This window comes from Scleropages formosus, chromosome 8 (genome assembly GCF_900964775.1).
Source record: "Scleropages formosus chromosome 8, fSclFor1.1, whole genome shotgun sequence".
In the NCBI taxonomy this organism is placed as follows: domain Eukaryota; kingdom Metazoa; phylum Chordata; class Actinopteri; order Osteoglossiformes; family Osteoglossidae; genus Scleropages; species Scleropages formosus.
In genome coordinates, this window is record NC_041813.1 from 15,237,153 (window position 1) to 15,253,330 (window position 16,178).

At 40.0% G+C, this 16,178-nt stretch overlaps 3 protein-coding genes across 6 annotated transcripts; 1 reads left to right on the forward strand and 2 right to left on the reverse strand.

Moving 5' to 3' along the window:
- Positions 1 to 154: 154 nt before the first annotated feature.
- On the reverse strand, positions 155 to 7,284 carry LOC108935716 (hydroxyacylglutathione hydrolase-like protein). The gene is made up of 9 exons (XM_018754539.1): positions 7,209 to 7,284; positions 6,630 to 6,777; positions 6,143 to 6,207; positions 5,474 to 5,591; positions 5,265 to 5,373; positions 5,063 to 5,166; positions 1,842 to 1,943; positions 1,212 to 1,291; positions 155 to 829 (listed from the first exon to the last, which is right to left on the reverse strand). The coding sequence occupies exons 2-9, from the start codon at positions 6,732 to 6,734 to the stop codon at positions 658 to 660; spliced, it is 855 nt and encodes a 284-aa protein (XP_018610055.1). The 5' UTR covers positions 6,735 to 6,777; positions 7,209 to 7,284; the 3' UTR covers positions 155 to 657.
- A 308-nt stretch (positions 7,285 to 7,592) lies between these two features.
- LOC108935709 (hydroxyacylglutathione hydrolase, mitochondrial-like) lies at positions 7,593 to 12,474 on the reverse strand. 2 transcript variants are annotated; one of them, XM_018754524.1, is made up of 9 exons: positions 12,256 to 12,473; positions 11,571 to 11,743; positions 10,622 to 10,686; positions 10,133 to 10,250; positions 9,758 to 9,866; positions 9,502 to 9,605; positions 9,149 to 9,250; positions 8,981 to 9,060; positions 7,593 to 8,607 (listed from the first exon to the last, which is right to left on the reverse strand). In XM_018754524.1, exons 1-9 carry the CDS (start codon positions 12,326 to 12,328, stop codon positions 8,508 to 8,510), a joined length of 924 nt encoding a protein of 307 aa, XP_018610040.1. In that variant the 5' UTR covers positions 12,329 to 12,473; the 3' UTR covers positions 7,593 to 8,507. The 2 variants fall into 2 exon arrangements, with proteins under 2 accessions (XP_018610040.1, XP_018610041.1); XM_018754525.1 differs by lacking the exon at positions 9,149 to 9,250 and having other exon boundaries at positions 12,256 to 12,474.
- Positions 11,752 to 14,787, forward strand: fahd1 (fumarylacetoacetate hydrolase domain containing 1). Of its 3 annotated transcripts, none has more exons than XM_018754526.1 (2): positions 11,752 to 11,871; positions 12,897 to 14,787. In XM_018754526.1, the coding sequence occupies exon 2, from the start codon at positions 12,976 to 12,978 to the stop codon at positions 13,633 to 13,635; it is 660 nt and encodes a 219-aa protein (XP_018610042.1). In that variant the 5' UTR covers positions 11,752 to 11,871; positions 12,897 to 12,975; the 3' UTR covers positions 13,636 to 14,787. The 3 variants fall into 3 exon arrangements, with proteins under 3 accessions (XP_018610042.1, XP_018610045.1, XP_018610044.1); XM_018754529.1 differs by lacking the exon at positions 11,752 to 11,871 and adding an exon at positions 12,600 to 12,661; XM_018754528.1 differs by lacking the exon at positions 11,752 to 11,871 and adding an exon at positions 12,736 to 12,781.
- Positions 14,788 to 16,178: the final 1,391 nt, after the last annotated feature.

Consider the following 16,178-nt stretch of genomic DNA (forward strand, 5'->3'; position numbering starts at 1 on the left):
AGCCGAATCAAATCAACACTGAACATCATTGGTTTTCATAAAACATTGCATAGACTATTTAAACTGGTTGATGAAAATAAAAACTGGATAGGGGTTTAGGTGATTTTCTAATTTATTTTAACCTCTGTTTACAAGACAAAAAGGAAAAAAATAGCCTGTTAGAAATGTTAGAACTAAAAATTCCTCGCATAACTATAGGTAATTTATAGCAACCATACATTACAGACACAGATTTGCATCTGGAACACTTCAAGTAGTCAAAAAATCAAATAAAGTTGCGGGGGTGTTTACTTTCCAGCTAATTTTATGCAAAGGGCCTTATCAGAAAAGGAATGCTGCCAAGAAAATTCATTTTAAAGGGAATAAAACCATCATTTGTGAGTCACTCACAATTCAACAATAGTTGAATGGTTTTAGGAGCTCTGTCTGCTGGACACATCCAGTCAGCTATAAAGTGAATATTATTTATTGATTGGGTGTGGTGCAGACAATTTGAAAACATTATGACATGCACATGGTGAGATAATGAACCTTTGGGAGTGACCTACAATTGGACTGAGACACTTAATCTCTCCCAAAACTTGTGTCCTTCCACTCCAGAGAGGCATTTCAGGTGCTGCCAACCACAGCAATCAGTCTGCTCATGGCCATTCTCATTCAGGTCTTGGGTAGACAAGAGGATGCCCCGAGGAGGTCCCACTGGAGAGCCAGCATGGCCTGGGGAGGCATACGCTCCTTGGGTTTCTGAAAGTTGTCTTTCTCTTTTCGGAGCACCCTCAGCACGTCGACGGGATTGGTCTTCCCTGTGAACTTCTGAACGCTTTCCTCGCTATTAGGCGAAAGAGGGGGGGCGGGAGTTGGGCAGTAGGAACAGACAACGGGAACACATGCAAAAGAATCTCGTGATCACTGTAATTCCTATGATGGCATACAACAGTGTTCATTTGCTCCCTACATATCCCAAAATAATTTTCTGACTACTTCACTGATCTGTTTCAATAAATTCTATTTCCACATGCTTGTTAATCCTTAAAACTACTTTGGCTAAAACCACTTTCCCATCTTGCTTTCCCTCTCTCCACACAATCCATTCCAGTCACCCTTAGCATCCCTTTCGTCATTTCTCAAGTTGGCTCATTCCTCCCCTCCTGCAGCACTCACTCCCTCTGTTGACCCACATCCAGCGCACAACTGATGGGAGATGAACTCACGAGAGACGCAGAAAAGGGTTGTACTCAAACTCCTCTATTAAGGTTGACGGGACTGTAGGTTTGTCATCGTCGTCCCTAGCCTGCAAACAGGTAAACAAAACAGCCTTAACACCACTCCACTCTTATTATTGTTTTTGAGACATTTAGCAATATTTTCCTTTCTTTCCAGGCACATTACCTTTTGGCTCCAAAGTGGTTGAATGATTTCCCTCTCTCACTCAGGAGTACTGAATTCCTCTCAGCTTTCAGGAAGGGTCTCAAAACACATTTTGTGTTTTAAGACCCCTCCTGAAAGCTGAAAGAACACATTCTCATTTTGTCTCACTTCTCTGTGGATCTTCTATCTGCTCCATGAATTTGCACTGCATTATCTGTCACAATTTTTACTCTTTTCAAAGTCTTATGTGCAGCTACCTATGTAATAAATGGTGGTTTAAAAGTTGGCATCGGACAAACTGACAGTATGTTGAGAATCATGTGTCTGCATCTATGTATATTTTTTGGCAAAATGGACTTTTGTTTTCTCTAAGTTGTATGTCACTGCTAAACAAATAGAGATCAATGTAAATGTCCACATACAGCAAATTGTATGTCAAGTGGTAGGACAGAAGGTATGTCTGCAAGTCTTACCCTGGCCCATGTTAGCATCTGTTTCACCTTCTCATTCTCAGGCTCCACTTTCAATGCAAATTTCAGGTTCTTGATGGTGTACTCGTGTCCACAAAAGACCTTCTGCAAAGACAATATGCTAGCCATTATAACAAAGCAGCTGAATTAAGCAAGCAAATTTTAAATTCTACAATCCGTCCAGACAAATGGATGATTTATGCTTTTGTAGGTAGTCTAGTATGAGCAACTCATACAGTCACTAAAATATTTATTTTCAGCTGTATTTATAAACCTAACAATTATCTACCAGTTATTAATACTTGCTTGTGTAATGCAGGGTTGTAGTGATCCTGAGTCTACCCTGGAAACATAGGACATGAAACAGAGCACACTCTGGATGGGATGTCAATCCATCACAAGGGAACTGCACACTCATTCACCCACAAATACACACCTTAAAAGTAATTTAGAGTCACCGGTTCACCAGAATATATAAAGCTAACAGTTAAAAATACAGGTATACCCAGTATACAGACTCCCAGTTTAAAGATTTTTGCTATAAAAGCCCTAAAAAAGTTGTACCCATGTCCAGATGACTGCTCCAGATATTAGGTACTGTTCCCCAATGATACAAAGGTCATGAGTCAATAAGGCACAGACTTTTTAGCAATGTATGATAACATCTCATCTTAATTTTACACACACACACACACACACACTGTCTGAAACTGCTTGTCCCAAGTGGAGTTGCAGTGAACCGGAGCCAACCCCGGCAACACAGGGCACAAGGCTGGAGAGGGAGGGGGACACACCCAGGTACATCAGTCCGTCACAAGGCATCCCAAGCAGGACTTGAACCCCAGACCCACTGGAGAGTGGGACCCAGCCAAGCCCACTGCGCCACTGCAACCCTTAATCCTTAGTTTTACATAGTTTTGAAAAACACTTTTCTTGTAATGTTTTTTTTGGTCACGTACCTCTCTACATTCAAGGGGGGGTCTCAAAACTCATCTTTCTGACCACTTCCCCACTGATCTCGTAAGTGCTCAATAAACATGTGTTTGCTTCATAATTTTAAATAATTTGTTTAAATTACTGAAAAGCCCATATAAAGCTGCATCCAAAACTTTCTGTTGATGTAATGCACTCTTAGTATTGTTCTCTGAGATGTTGCTAAAAAATAAAAGTTATGCCCTCATTTAGTCTCTTAATTTCCTATGTGACTCTGTTTAATATTTCATCATCTTAATGTTTTGATTACTATTTCTTGACACTGTTTTTAAGTGGTTAGAGGTTGTTTGTGGAAATATTTGGGCATGTCTGTAAAGTCCAGTATCACCTCATTTGTTCCTCATTTAAAATAATGAGAAAGGACCTTCTGATTTATAGACATTTGGTATATGAAATATTTTCAGGAACGAACTAGATCCATATATGGGGGACACCTACAGTATATGCTTACAGGTAAAACACCAGAGGTTAAATTATTTATGTCCCATACGTAAACAATCCTGTCGAATTTTATTCATTTTAAGCATTATTCCTATTACTATTACCTTTATTTATTCAGTGGATTATTGGTTATTTCTTTCACACACAGCTTTAATGGGCTCACACCCTACTGTAAGCCTGCCTGACTTCACCACTAAAATGTTTGCTCCTCCTTAGACTGAAAATCTGTTTTCATGGAGTTCCTCCACACAGCCCAAACCAGAGTATTAAAAATTGCCGATATCCCACTTGTTGGGAAAAATAACATTTGTTCGTAATCAAGCTGAATAAATGTGTTTTCTGTACTTAAATCTGACATCACAAATTAAATGTGAACAGTTTCTGAAAGGATCAACACATTTATCATAGTAGTTGCTCGCTGTTCAAACAAAGTGTGTGTCACTTTGTTTAACCAGCTGCTGTGGACTGAAAACTAAAGCCTGCTGTGTTTAATCATTTAAGGCGTTTCTTTGCTGATACAGAAACCCTCTGCGTGCATTTTACATAGTGGATGATTTGTAATTAACATTATTGCATGACAAGCTGGCCGACTGCTTCATTAATAACTGATGCAATAAAAGCAATGGCTTGCTGATCATATTCCAAGAAAACAGACTCCCTTCCAGAATCTAAACCCAAGTGAGACAAAGCACAGACCACACCACTGACTAGAAAGTCATCTACCAGGAGGCCCGTCCACTTCACAAGTAGGATTTTTTCTTTTCCTAAAGACACATATGCTACAAAGACCAGCCTATGACATATGCATGACAGCCAGGAACCTATGAAAATTATTATGGAGTTTTCCTCCTTCCTCTCTTATGCAACAAGGCTCTGCGCTTTTATTCACTGCAGACAACAGTGTTTAAAGAGACCCCCACATATTCCTTTGGTGTCTGTACCAGCTGTACTATCAAACCTTTGTACAGTGCACATAACTTTGGCACAGAATCTAGCGGTTAAAGATTTTATTTTTTTAACCTGAAGGTCATATCCCCCGTATGCACTGTTGTGGAAACCTCAAGCAAGATATTTAACATTAAGTGCTATAATAAAATATTCAACTACAAGAAGTCCTTCAGTTAAGAGATATGCAACTTATGACTGCCATCCAATTAACCTATTATTTTCAAGTCCTGACATCTGAACAACTGCTCCACCTGCTGTATAACATTGGTTGCTGACGCTGCCGCAAAGCACTCAATTCCTTATTGTTTGGGTGTCAGTCAGTGTTGGCTGTCTAACAACCATTACATTTAGTTTATAAAAGATTTTGTGATTCCCTTCAAGTTACTTTTAATTTCAAAATGGCTAGCCAACAAAAAAGTGAGTGTTCTGGTGGTGGTACTGAAATGAAAATGCAGAAGACAACAGATTTACAAATTAAAGTGAAAATAACAGTGCAGTATTAAAATATAATTATAGTATTTACTGTATATTATTGTTATTCTACATAAGCATTTTATTATGAATAAGGTGTGAAATTATTGAAGAAATAAATCCCATTATACAATGTCGCATGCATGTTAATTGTTTAGTATATCGACCATAAAGATATATATATATATATATCTCTTATGATTTTATGACACGGTCACTGGAAAAGAACCCTACTGTAAAACATGGAGCACCTGTACATGAAAAGCTCAAGCAGTAGATAAAAGTGCTGGCACCAAAGTAAAAATCTGCCATTCTGACTATTTTAGGTGCCGGTTCACCGGGTGCTTCTGTACCGAGTATGGCTGGCTTACTGTTTCCTGTGGTAAGGTGCCCAGGACCTCAGTCAAGTTGTGGTACATCTGCTCGGCAGTTCCTTCAAAAAACCGCCCACATCCTGCCACAAACAGTGTGTCCCCTGGAAAACAGCAAAGCAAAACAGCCTCTGAGACAGACTGCTGGAGGGAGGTGTTAATGCTTTGCTATGTGAAACTGAAGAAAGATGCAGGTGCTGACCAGTAAAGACAGCTGGAGCATCGGTGCAGTCATCCTCCCAAACAAAGTAGCACATGTGGCCTAAGGTGTGACAGGGAGTGAACAGGCACCTCACATTGATTGAGTTAAACTGTGAACACAGGAAAATAGAGAGGTTCTGAAAAACCCTGTTCTCCTCTTTTGATGATGAACTGTGCGAGGTGGTGTGTTCAGCCAGAGTTCCTGTGCACCTTGAGCTCTTGAGCATTGGTAACTTTGTCAGTCAGAGCATTGATGCGGTCATCTCCTCCATACACTCTCAGTCCCGGAACCTCCTTCACCAAGGTTTCATTCCCACGAGCATGGTCCCTGCAGTTATTAATTATTATTAAATTACCAATAACTTGCTGCTTAGCTAACAGTAGCAATGAAAAATGAGAATCCACTTGCTGCAAACTAGTTTTGCTCATAAAACAATGAATAAGTTTTAAAAAAATGACTGAACATGTATTCCCAGCTCTTCTACAACAATTTCCATAAACTGGGGGATACTTTGCTTTCACTCTTCTCCCACACAGGCTCTATGGGATTATCCCACTCACATTTTTGACTGGTAGTCTATACAAGTATACACTATATTATAGTATAGTGTATTTCTAGTGGACCAATTGTTGCTAAGTACATAGCCCAAGGGTATTACTGATTCAGCAGAAAGTTGAACAACTGCCAGTCCATGTCGTTAACATCTCTACATGTAAACACATCTCCTATGTAAACACAATCACACACACCCTATCATTTCCACTTTCTACAGAAAGCAGGCTGACATCATGTTTCATTTCACTGGAAACCGCAATCAAATAGATTCCTACACATCATCACATTCTTCTGTTCTTTAATCATATTTATGAAGATGTTACCAGTGGTGATGAGTGGTGAGAACTGCAGTGAGAGAAAGCCCCTCTCGTTTAATGATATCCAGAAGCTGCAAAAAGAAAAACCATGAACACTGATTTAGTCACATATTCAATACATATCTCCACATAAACCATGTTTATATTCTATTATATATCTATAATTATATTTTTTTCTGTGAGATGTATGTCGCTTAGGTGAAGTGTGTGCTAAAAGAATAACTGTACATGATCTACTTTCTCAGATCTGTCATATTTTGGGGGCTGTCCGCTACATTACCAAGAACTGAAAATACAGTAATATTTCAATGTAGCGAAACTCTTTGATAATAATATAATATCATCAATATTAGAACTTGTGCAAGATGTTTTTTCTCCACAAAGTTTCCAGATTGTGTTGGAACGGCCTCAGAGGTTGACCAACTATGCACAAAAGGGTCATCTTGAAAGGTGTCTTTTCTTTTTTTACTCGTACAGGGTGCGTGTGCCTCACCCGGTGAGGGACAGCAGGGTCCACCGCTATGGCCATTCGGCTTTGCTCCCCAATGACCAGGTACATGTAGTTATCCTCCAGAATGGAGATCACCTTCACTTTCATGCTTCTCCCCTCTCAGCTGCATGCAGATTTCACTGTAGTATATCTCCACGGTAAAAAAAGCGAAGCCAATAGTGCATAACTATAAATTGTAAGCAACTAGTCTAAGTACTCAAACCTAAGTCACCTTGAGGAACGGAAAAAAGGGCACTAGCCGGGTTCTCACTCTGGTGTCAGTTTTCAGTGGCACCATCTAATGGCATTAGAGCCCAGAATGATAACAAATTCAGCACTTTTTAGCAGACTTTTATGGGGGGAAAAAAACAGACAGATTTTAACATGCATGCAGAGAACTCGAATGACAGTGGCTTGTGACTCAACCACAGGCTGGAGTTAATCAACAACCAAGTATGCCAATTGATTGTGTAAGATCAGAAACGCAGTTTTTCTTTTTTTTTTTTTTAAATCGTTTCGCCAACACTGCAACATCTGACTCGATTTTAGACAACAAACACACGATGAAATAAACGCTTTTACCTGGATGAAATGAAACTACGGTTCCACTTTCCTATCGTTAAAAACCGAAACACTGCTAACCGGAAGTAGTAAATGAATACACCAGTATCCGGAAAAAGGGAGACGGATATTTACATCGGTAAACCGGAAGTAGTCATAGTTTAATTTGGTTTAAATTAACATAACATGTTTATTCGTCTGCTGCTTATGGTTTGTTGTTACTTTGGATTGTAATGTAGCTAGTTACTGTATGTGAAAAAAATTATGTACATTTGCTTATTTTAAGATATGTAAGCTTTGCTTCTCACTTAGCACTTCTGTTCATGGCATTTGTATACACAGACTCAGAGGCACACAGAATCAGTAAGAAATATATAAAGATTAAAAATGGAAAGACCTGCATTGTATGACGTCCTTTATTGTTAACATTATGCAGTACATCACTGAGGCATCGTGTCAAGAGTGGACAAATAAAATCTCTTATGTACGTGTTTGAGAGAAAGCATTTTCCTGAATAATCGTATGTAATAAAGTGCAACTTCCTGCAAGTGTTCCTGTAAGTGCACATTAAGCAATACTTGTTACACTAACTGAGAAAGGTTAAGAATTTAATAACTACACTCAGACCAACCCAAAACACAACCTTTGTGAAACCACCTAATATTTTGTCAACACTGTACTTAATGAATATTGCCTGAATGCATTGACAATGCTGCTGGAAGAACAAAAATCCTCAGAAGACTTGTATCTCTGTAAAATGAAATAAATAGAATATTTAAACTTATATTTAAGATTTTTTCCAGATTTTTAAATTCTACAAGATAAGGTGCCAATTAAGTTTCACAACATTATCAAAAAATATATATTATTTATACATTCATTTACAGAGCAGCAACACCATATTTACTCAAATCTGTCATATACCATTTTAAACTTACACTAAATGCAATTTAAATGCACAGTTCTGAAAGGTTTAACAAAAATAATGATGTAAAAATCCATATGTACTAATTATAATTTTGCGATACTTTTAAGTGCACCTATTTAACAGTAGTTGTTCTACATGTTAAGATCTGAAGACAAAATATAATTCGGTACTTTCCATTAAAATCATTTGCCATCATGACTTGAAATCAACGTCAAGACATCACTGTGATGGTATGTTTAAGAATTGCCTCAGTAAAGCCGGAGTCAAGTCAAAGCACATACTGGAAATACTGTACATAAGAGCAAGATATGATCAAGACTGGTAGTAACAGCTTGTAGTGCATCAAGACAACATAGTGACAAACTTTTCCAAAATACACTCCTCCTCGGGGGTCAGTCCTTAGGGACACGGAAGTTGTCCTTTTCTTTGCGAATAATCCCCATGGTCTCAATGGGGTCACTTTTCCCTGCATGATCTTGAACGGACTTCTCCCTGCAACAAAGACCAACAGCAAAATTCTTAACTCCCCCCCCTTACACCATGTGATAGTAAGTTGCTACACCTCGCTCAGTGCCTACTTCCTATTGGACACGAATCCTGAATCACTGATAAGTCGTGATTAATCACTGATTCTGAATGCCATTCCGAGACTCAGCCATTCATTTCTGCTCACTCTAGCAGAGGTATTTAAGTGCATTTCCCAAACTGTACATGCTATAAAGCTGAGCCCCAATACACATTGAGGAAAAATTCAGTGCTTCTAAATGATACTACATGTTGGGGAGCAGAGCTTGAAAATGTTAAAATACATCCAAATTCAGTGTCTCATGAGGATATGATTAAGACCTGTTTGATTTATCATTACCTTACTCTCATGAAGGGATTGTATGTGAACTCATCAGCAATGGTGGAAGGAATGGTTGGTTCTCCATTATTATATGTTTCCTGTAGAAATGGAAAAAGCATTATAGTCAACACAACGTTTTGTTTTTTTTTTGGATGCAGCACTGTTTCCTGTCAGAAAAAAGCATACCTTAGCCCAAGCCAGCTTTTTCCGAACAGCCTCATTGTTTGGTTCTACATGTCGAGCAAATTTGAGGTTGTTGATGGTGTACTCATGCCCACAATAAACCCGCTGGAGGAAAAAAATAAATTAAAATACTCAAGGTGTTTGATCCTTGAATTTCCAGTTTGTCACTGAAATTTCTGGTAAAAAGAATGTAATGCATGTTTGTCCAGGTTCACAAAGTGAGCAGTTTGGCACTTCCAAAATGGTCAAAAGCAGGAACTCTCTTACTCTGTACTTCTGCCACAACCAATGATAAAATTCCTTGTGATTCACCCACTCAACACTGACAATGACAAGCCGCTGAACTTAACATTTACCGTCTCGGGTGGGAGGCGTCCGAGAATGTCAATCAATGCTTTGTACATTTCCTCTGCAGTGCCTTCAAAAAATTTTCCACAGCCCGCGACGAAAAGTGTGTCACCTGGAACCAGATTACATGACAAGCTTGTTACAGCTGCCTCAGCCTGAAGATGTGGCAAAAAGGATACAGACATTTACACTTGGTTTACCATGTAATCTCTTGCTGCTATTTTAACAGCAGAACTGATGGACAAACACAACAACTTTCCTCACCTGTGAAAACAGCAGGAGGTTCAGAGCTCTTGTCTTTGGTGACAAAGTAACAAATGTGCCCAGTGGTGTGGCATGGAGTAAACAGGCACTTCACATTGAGGGAGCCAATCTAACAGGAAAGAGCAACATAAATATTTGAAGTGCAGAGTATGCATTGCATAATGAAACATTTTCACCAAATGCAGTGCACTATTTTATAGAAACTTTGACTCATTCAGTTCTCTTTGGAGCACCACACACAACAACCACAAACATGCCATGCCTATTTATCCTTTCTGTGCTCAGATAACATTGCTAAGCTAACTACTCTGTTCCTCATGAATGCCAGCAACCCAATCTCTTCCCAATATGGGGAAAAATAAAGGGCTTACTTACTTTGAAAGTGTTGTAGTGAGTGACTTTCTGAGTAAGGGCACCCACCCTGTCATCCCCACCATACACCCTCAGCCCTGGGACAAGCTTTAACAACTTCTCGTTGCCTCCTGCATGGTCCCTGCGGAGATCAAGGACAAAGCCTGTACATTTACAATTACCTTATCATTATCAATCAGGTTATTCTTTAGTATATGGTTGAAGGGGAGAAGTTAATTTCAGTTTTTTGAAAATTCCTAATAAGCAACATTTCCCACCTGTACCTCAGGGTATTCAAATGCCACTGTTCTCTCAGTTGTAGCATTGTGAAGTAGTAAGGTATTGACTGCTCACCAGTTAGACTGCTTACCACAAATGTAGTTCAGTTGTCTCTGACTAGACTTAGAGTTACTAACATGTATGAAAGTCGTACAGGCCATGCAAGTTAAACGTGCTCAGGAACAAACTGCTCTTAATCTTTAATATATTGTGATGAACGGTGATATTACTCACCAGTGATGATGTGTGGTTAGGACAGTAGTGAGTTTCACTCCATGCTTTTTGACTGCATCAACAACCTTCCATAGAAAAAAAGTGAACAAGGATTTTCAGACCCTTTCTACAAAATGACCATGTATTTCCTTCTCTGTTCTGTTCTTATCAGATGCAATATTGCTTTGTACTACTGAATACATAATTACACTCTACAAATGCACATATAATTGCAAAGAATATTGCATTTTACTACTGAATACACACTTTTTGGGTTTGGATCAATCAAGCCACAGATCTTCAAAGAAACTTTTCATATCATTTTTTTCCCAAGAGAATAGCTAATTTTTTTCATGTTTCCATTTTCAAAAAATTCTGCTGCTTAGCTAACACATCCTGTGTTTACCTGCTCAGCAAACTGGTGGCAGTAAAGCACACCCAGACATGTGTAAGACCACCTCAAGACACCTCACTTCACTTCCAGTGTTTACAACCCCTTTGTGGTATTTGTAATTGTTGGAAATTCTGATAGTGCCAGTAACAAGAGGCCTGGAGCCACCCTGGAGACCAAAGTGGAGGTGATGAACATTGATGAGAGTGGCAAGAAGGTAACAAATTTTGCTTATTGCACCATAATCAGTTGGGCCTGAACAGCAGTTTCTACAGACATTATTTACCAAAAAAGTCATTTAAAATAAAATGTTTTACAGAGTTTTGTTATAACTGCATTCCATCTTTTTAAAGAACATACACATAAGGGCTTTTAGTGATTGTGACTTAGGGGACAGAACTGACTGAAGTTACAAACAAAATGAGTTACAAACAGACATCCTGTTTCCACTGTGTTTGTAAACAGAAAGGCTTGCGAGAACAACTCTTTGGAATACTGCACTGGGATACACAAATAAGTGCCGGGATGATTGCAGCATGCCAATAATAAAGGCAGTGTGTGCCCAACAGTGACACCCACCTTGCCAGGCTCTACAGGGTCCACCACGGCCGCCTCTCTGGTGTCCCTGTCGATCAGCAGGTACATGTAGTTGTCCGTGAGGGCTGGAAGCAACTCCACCTTCATGTCGGACTGCGCCACGAGTGAGGATCTTCTGGAGGAATGCAGGAGAGCACGGCAAAGACTTGGGGGACCTGCCAGAAAAATCACCTCTGACACATCGAGTTGACAACTCCAGGGTATTTCAGGAACGAGGACCTAATACGTTCGTTTCTACCACACTTCATCAACGAAGGTGCAGGAGGACGCAGAAGACAGTGCAGTGAGTGGCGTTTCTCGACTAACGACTTGTGTCACGCCTGGAATTCCACCCAAACAATTCAAAAATATCCCTGTTATTTTACTATTGTTGTTATTACGACTACTACACAATGATGGGGAAAAAAAAAAAAAGAGCTGAACTGAATGGTGACACTGACGGAGGGTGTTGTGAACGCCGAGTATCGTGGCCCAACTCCCAAATATAAATACAGCCTGCTGCACCTCCCCCCCCACCGAGCTGAGCTGAGTTGAGTTGAGTTGAGCTGAGCTAAGCTAAGCAGCTAAGTAACTCCAGCTGCGCACTGAGTGTCTGCACACACTGAAAAAAATAACATCTTATGCATTTGTATCCTACTCGTACGTGTGGTCGTTTACAGCGACGTACTGAATTTAAAGGTCGTAGCTGCTCCGAGTACACCAATGGCGCAGGCACTCGCTACCAGTGACCTGAATAACATAGCAAAACTACAGATGTCTACTTAATACATCGCAAGAACAGGAACTAGAAACGAAGGCTCTCGTGAGGTATAGACAGCCTCTTGATCTTTGACCCCGGCAGCTTCGCCAATCAGATAAAGGGGTGTGGTCCTTCTACGGACGTCTACAAATGTAGTACTGCAACTACAGGAACTGATAGAAACAGACTCTTGGAATTTGACGCCACGTTGCACCAATCACATGTGGGGGTGTGGCATTGTCAACAGGCAGTTTTGCGATGTTACGAATAAATAAATTGCGACCATGGATTCGTTTGAGATAACCTGACCCAACCCAATTCAACTTTGACTCCAGTGAGTTTCACCAATCTGATGAAAGGATGATGAAACCGCCTAAAAGCTCGACCAATCAAATAAAGGGGTGTTGACGCGCGTTGTCTGAAAGGGAAAGAACCGGTGTTTATTAGAACCGAAGTAAGTGGGGGGGGATGTAGATAACTAACACAGTCTGAGTGAATGCTACGATATAAAATTGTTGTAATAAAAAAACGTTGTGATTTAAAAATTAAAACACATCTTGCATTCGTAGTTGCACGTGGGACTACTGGACTTTGACCAGAGGTCATCCAGCAAAGAGTGTGAAGAATTCTAAGTAAAGATCCTTGAAAATGGCGTCTTCAAAAAACATAACGCGGTTCTGGGAGTGGGGAAGAAAGATCATCTGCGTCGGGAGAAACTACGCTGACCACGCCAAAGAGTTGAAGAACGCAGTTCCGTCGGAACCCGTCCTGTTCCTGAAGCCTCCTTCCGCATATGTGACAGAGGGCTCTCCCATCTTGCTGCCCTTCTACACCACCAATCTGCACCATGAGGTTGAACTGGGTGTGGTCATCGGCACAAGGGGCGTGGCTATCCCCCAGGAGTCTGCCATGGACCACGTGGCTGGTTACGCCCTATGCCTGGACATGACAGCTAGGGACATCCAGGACCAGTGCAAAGCCAAAGGTCTACCCTGGACGCTGGCAAAAGCCTTTGACACGTCCTGCCCTGTCAGCGAGTACATCCCCAAGGAGAGAATCCCCAACCCAGGCAATTTAAGACTGTGGCTCAAGGTGAACGATCAACTGCGGCAGGATGGCCACACATCCCACATGATGTTCTCAGTACCCTTTCTCATCAGCTACATCAGCGACTTCATCACCCTCGAGGAAGGAGACCTCATCCTCACTGGGACCCCCAAGGGGGTGGCAAGTGTCCAGGAGCATGATGAAATCCAGGCAGGCATTGAAGACATAGTCAATATGACCTTCAGGGTGGGCCGACCATGATAGGATTACAGATCACAGCCCTTGATGAGGATTCATAATTTACCCACATGAGTCGGAAGTGTGATTTAATAAAGCTCGATTCCTCAGGGATTAGATGATGGTTCTTGGTGAAGATTTTGAAACAATAACATAAATTTTTCAGTTTTAGTACAGCTATGCAGCCGAATCTTTAGATAACTGTAATTTTAACCCATGTGCACTATGTTGTTCACTGTGTCCTGTCTTTTAATAAATATCCATGTTGACAAGTTATTAGCCAATTATTTACTGACCACAAGAGGGCGCTAGATACCAGTCACTACGTTTGTTAGTCGATTCCAGAAAGAGTCGATTGTTCGATTCCAAGCGGCAAGGAATCGAGAGTCGACTCAAAGCTTCGTAGTCGATCTCTTACAGTAAAACTGATTCTGCATCTGCGTGTGTCCGACAAAGTTGTGCCTGCTCTGCTTCTGCTGGCACAGGCGATGGGAGAAGGGAGAAGTAAAAGAAGTTTAATTCAGATTCGACTGTCGTTTAAAAATAACGCCCTCCACTCAACATGTATCGACAACAGTTTGGCGGAATTTTACTTTAGACAAGTAGAAAAACAAAGTAAATTGTTGAATTTGTAACAAAATGCAGAGATATAATAAAACAACATAACCAGTGATAAGACATCCAAAGGCCACCCATCCCAAGGAGTGGACAGAAAAGTTAGATACAGGTTTACTCCCTGATATCCAGCTAATTTAGACAGCTCTCCAAGTTATGTCACTATATATATTCATAGTTTGCCATTAAATTATGTTAAGATGTGATCCACACCAGGAAATTTGGAGAGTTTATTAACTAAAATGTTAGTGCCATTAGTTTCATTCAAACATGGATTTAACATAGAGGATGTTTCGCCAAATTACTGTTAGACTGAACATGAGGAAGGAGAGTTGGTCCATAATTGCAACATCCATCCCGAGACAGCGACTATTTTCCAAAGTCTGTGAACTTATATAAAAGACACCTGTGTCTGAAGAGCCTCTGATGTCAAACCTATAAAGTTCTTGCACTGTAATTTGTAATTCCATTTAAAACATCTGCATCTGTAGTATGTGAGAACAGGCAATAATTTTGACATTTACCTTGTACCTTAGCTGCCACTGTAGATATTTAAGAGTCAGCAGGTTTGCTGGTCAAGGTCCTCTTCTTATGGACAGTGTACTGCACGTTCAGTACATAGAGATATGTTGAAAAATTCTGCAGTATCCCTTTAAAAGTTCTTTATTAAACTTCACATGTCTATGATAAGGTATTCAGCATGTATTCATAGAATTATAAAGGGTATACGTTTACAGCAGAACAAGTTAATAAATTTGATTTATTCAAACATGTCAAGATGCCTTGTCATATACTGAATTGTTTGTTTTACAATACTGCTTTTTCCCTCATTTATAAGTTCTTGGAATCGACTCTTGAAATTGGCTCCATCAATTCCCAACACTTGGAATCGGAATGGACATTGACTCCAAAATTTTTGGAATCAAACAGCCCTACCAGTGACTTCAAGCTTATCTCTGCAAGATGTATTAAAATTCTGAACCCTTTAGAATTTTCTCTATTTATGTATAAATATGTGTGAAAACATGATCAGATTTTCATGCATGTCCTAAAATTAGATAAACAGAACTCGATTAAACAAATGAGACAGAAACATTATACTTTATTAATTTATTTATTGAGAAAAATAATCCAATGTTACATATCTGTATGTGGCAAAAGTATGTGAACATCTAGGATTATCACTGGGGGAGGCCCTGCCTTATTTAATGAAGAGAGATGTGTGCCTTGCTGTCAAAGTATGCTCTTCACAACACAGGTTTTTGGAAGTGTGTCATGGCTTGAACAAAGGTGATTTCTGAAGACCTCAGAAACAGTTGTTGATGCCCACCAGGCTGGAAAAGGTTACAAAACAATTTCTAAAGAATTTGGACTCCACTGTCAGGCAGATCGTGTACAAATGAAGGAAATTCAGCACCATTGTTACCTTCCCCAGGAGCGGTCAAACAAGAAAGATCACACCAAAAGCAAGGTGTGTAATAGTCCAGTAAGTCACAAAGAAACCCAGGGTGATGTCTAAGGAACTAAAGGCCTCTTGCACTGGCTAATGTCAGTGTTCATGAGTCCACCATCAGGAGAACACTGAACAACAATGGTGTGCATGGCAGGCTTGCAAGGAGAACGTCACTACTCCCTGAAAAGAACATTGCTGCCTCTCTAGTTTGCTAAAGAACATGTCGGTAAGTTAGAAGACTTTTGGAAGGATGTTCTGTGGATGGATAAGACAAAAATAGAATTATTTGGCTTGAATGAGAGGTGTTATGTTTGGCAAAAGGAAAACATTACATTCCAGCACAAGAACCTTATCCCATCTGTGAAATGGTCTGGACTTGCTTTGGACCAGGACAGCTTGCTATCATTGAAGGAGCTATGAGTTCTGAATTGTACCAGCAAAATCTACATGAAAATGTCATGGTATCCATTCGTGAACTGAAACTCATGAGAAAGTGGGT

Bases quoted from the DNA above. Each gene is read 5' to 3' on its own strand.
- fahd1 (XM_018754526.1), top strand. From the start codon at position 12,976: ATGGCGTCTTCAAAAAACATAACGCGGTTCTGGGAGTGGGGAAGAAAG.
- LOC108935716 (XM_018754539.1), bottom strand. From the start codon at position 6,734: ATGAAAGTGAAGGTGATCTCCATTCTGGAGGATAACTACATGTACCTG. The intron at 6,208-6,629 runs GTGAGGCACACG...TTCTTTTTGCAG, and splicing joins ACCCTGCTGTCCCTCACCGG to CTTCTGGATATCATTAAACG. The intron at 830-1,211 runs GTGAGTTCATCT...TTCGCCTAATAG, and splicing joins AACCCTTTTCTGCGTCTCTC to CGAGGAAAGCGTTCAGAAGT.
- LOC108935709 (XM_018754524.1), bottom strand. From the start codon at position 12,328: ATGTTATTCAGGTCACTGGTAGCGAGTGCCTGCGCCATTGGTGTACTC. The intron at 10,251-10,621 runs GTGAGTAATATC...TGATCTCCGCAG, and splicing joins CTAACCACACATCATCACTG to GGACCATGCAGGAGGCAACG. The intron at 9,251-9,501 runs GTAAATGTTAAG...TTTTTCCTCCAG, and splicing joins GACGCCTCCCACCCGAGACG to CGGGTTTATTGTGGGCATGA.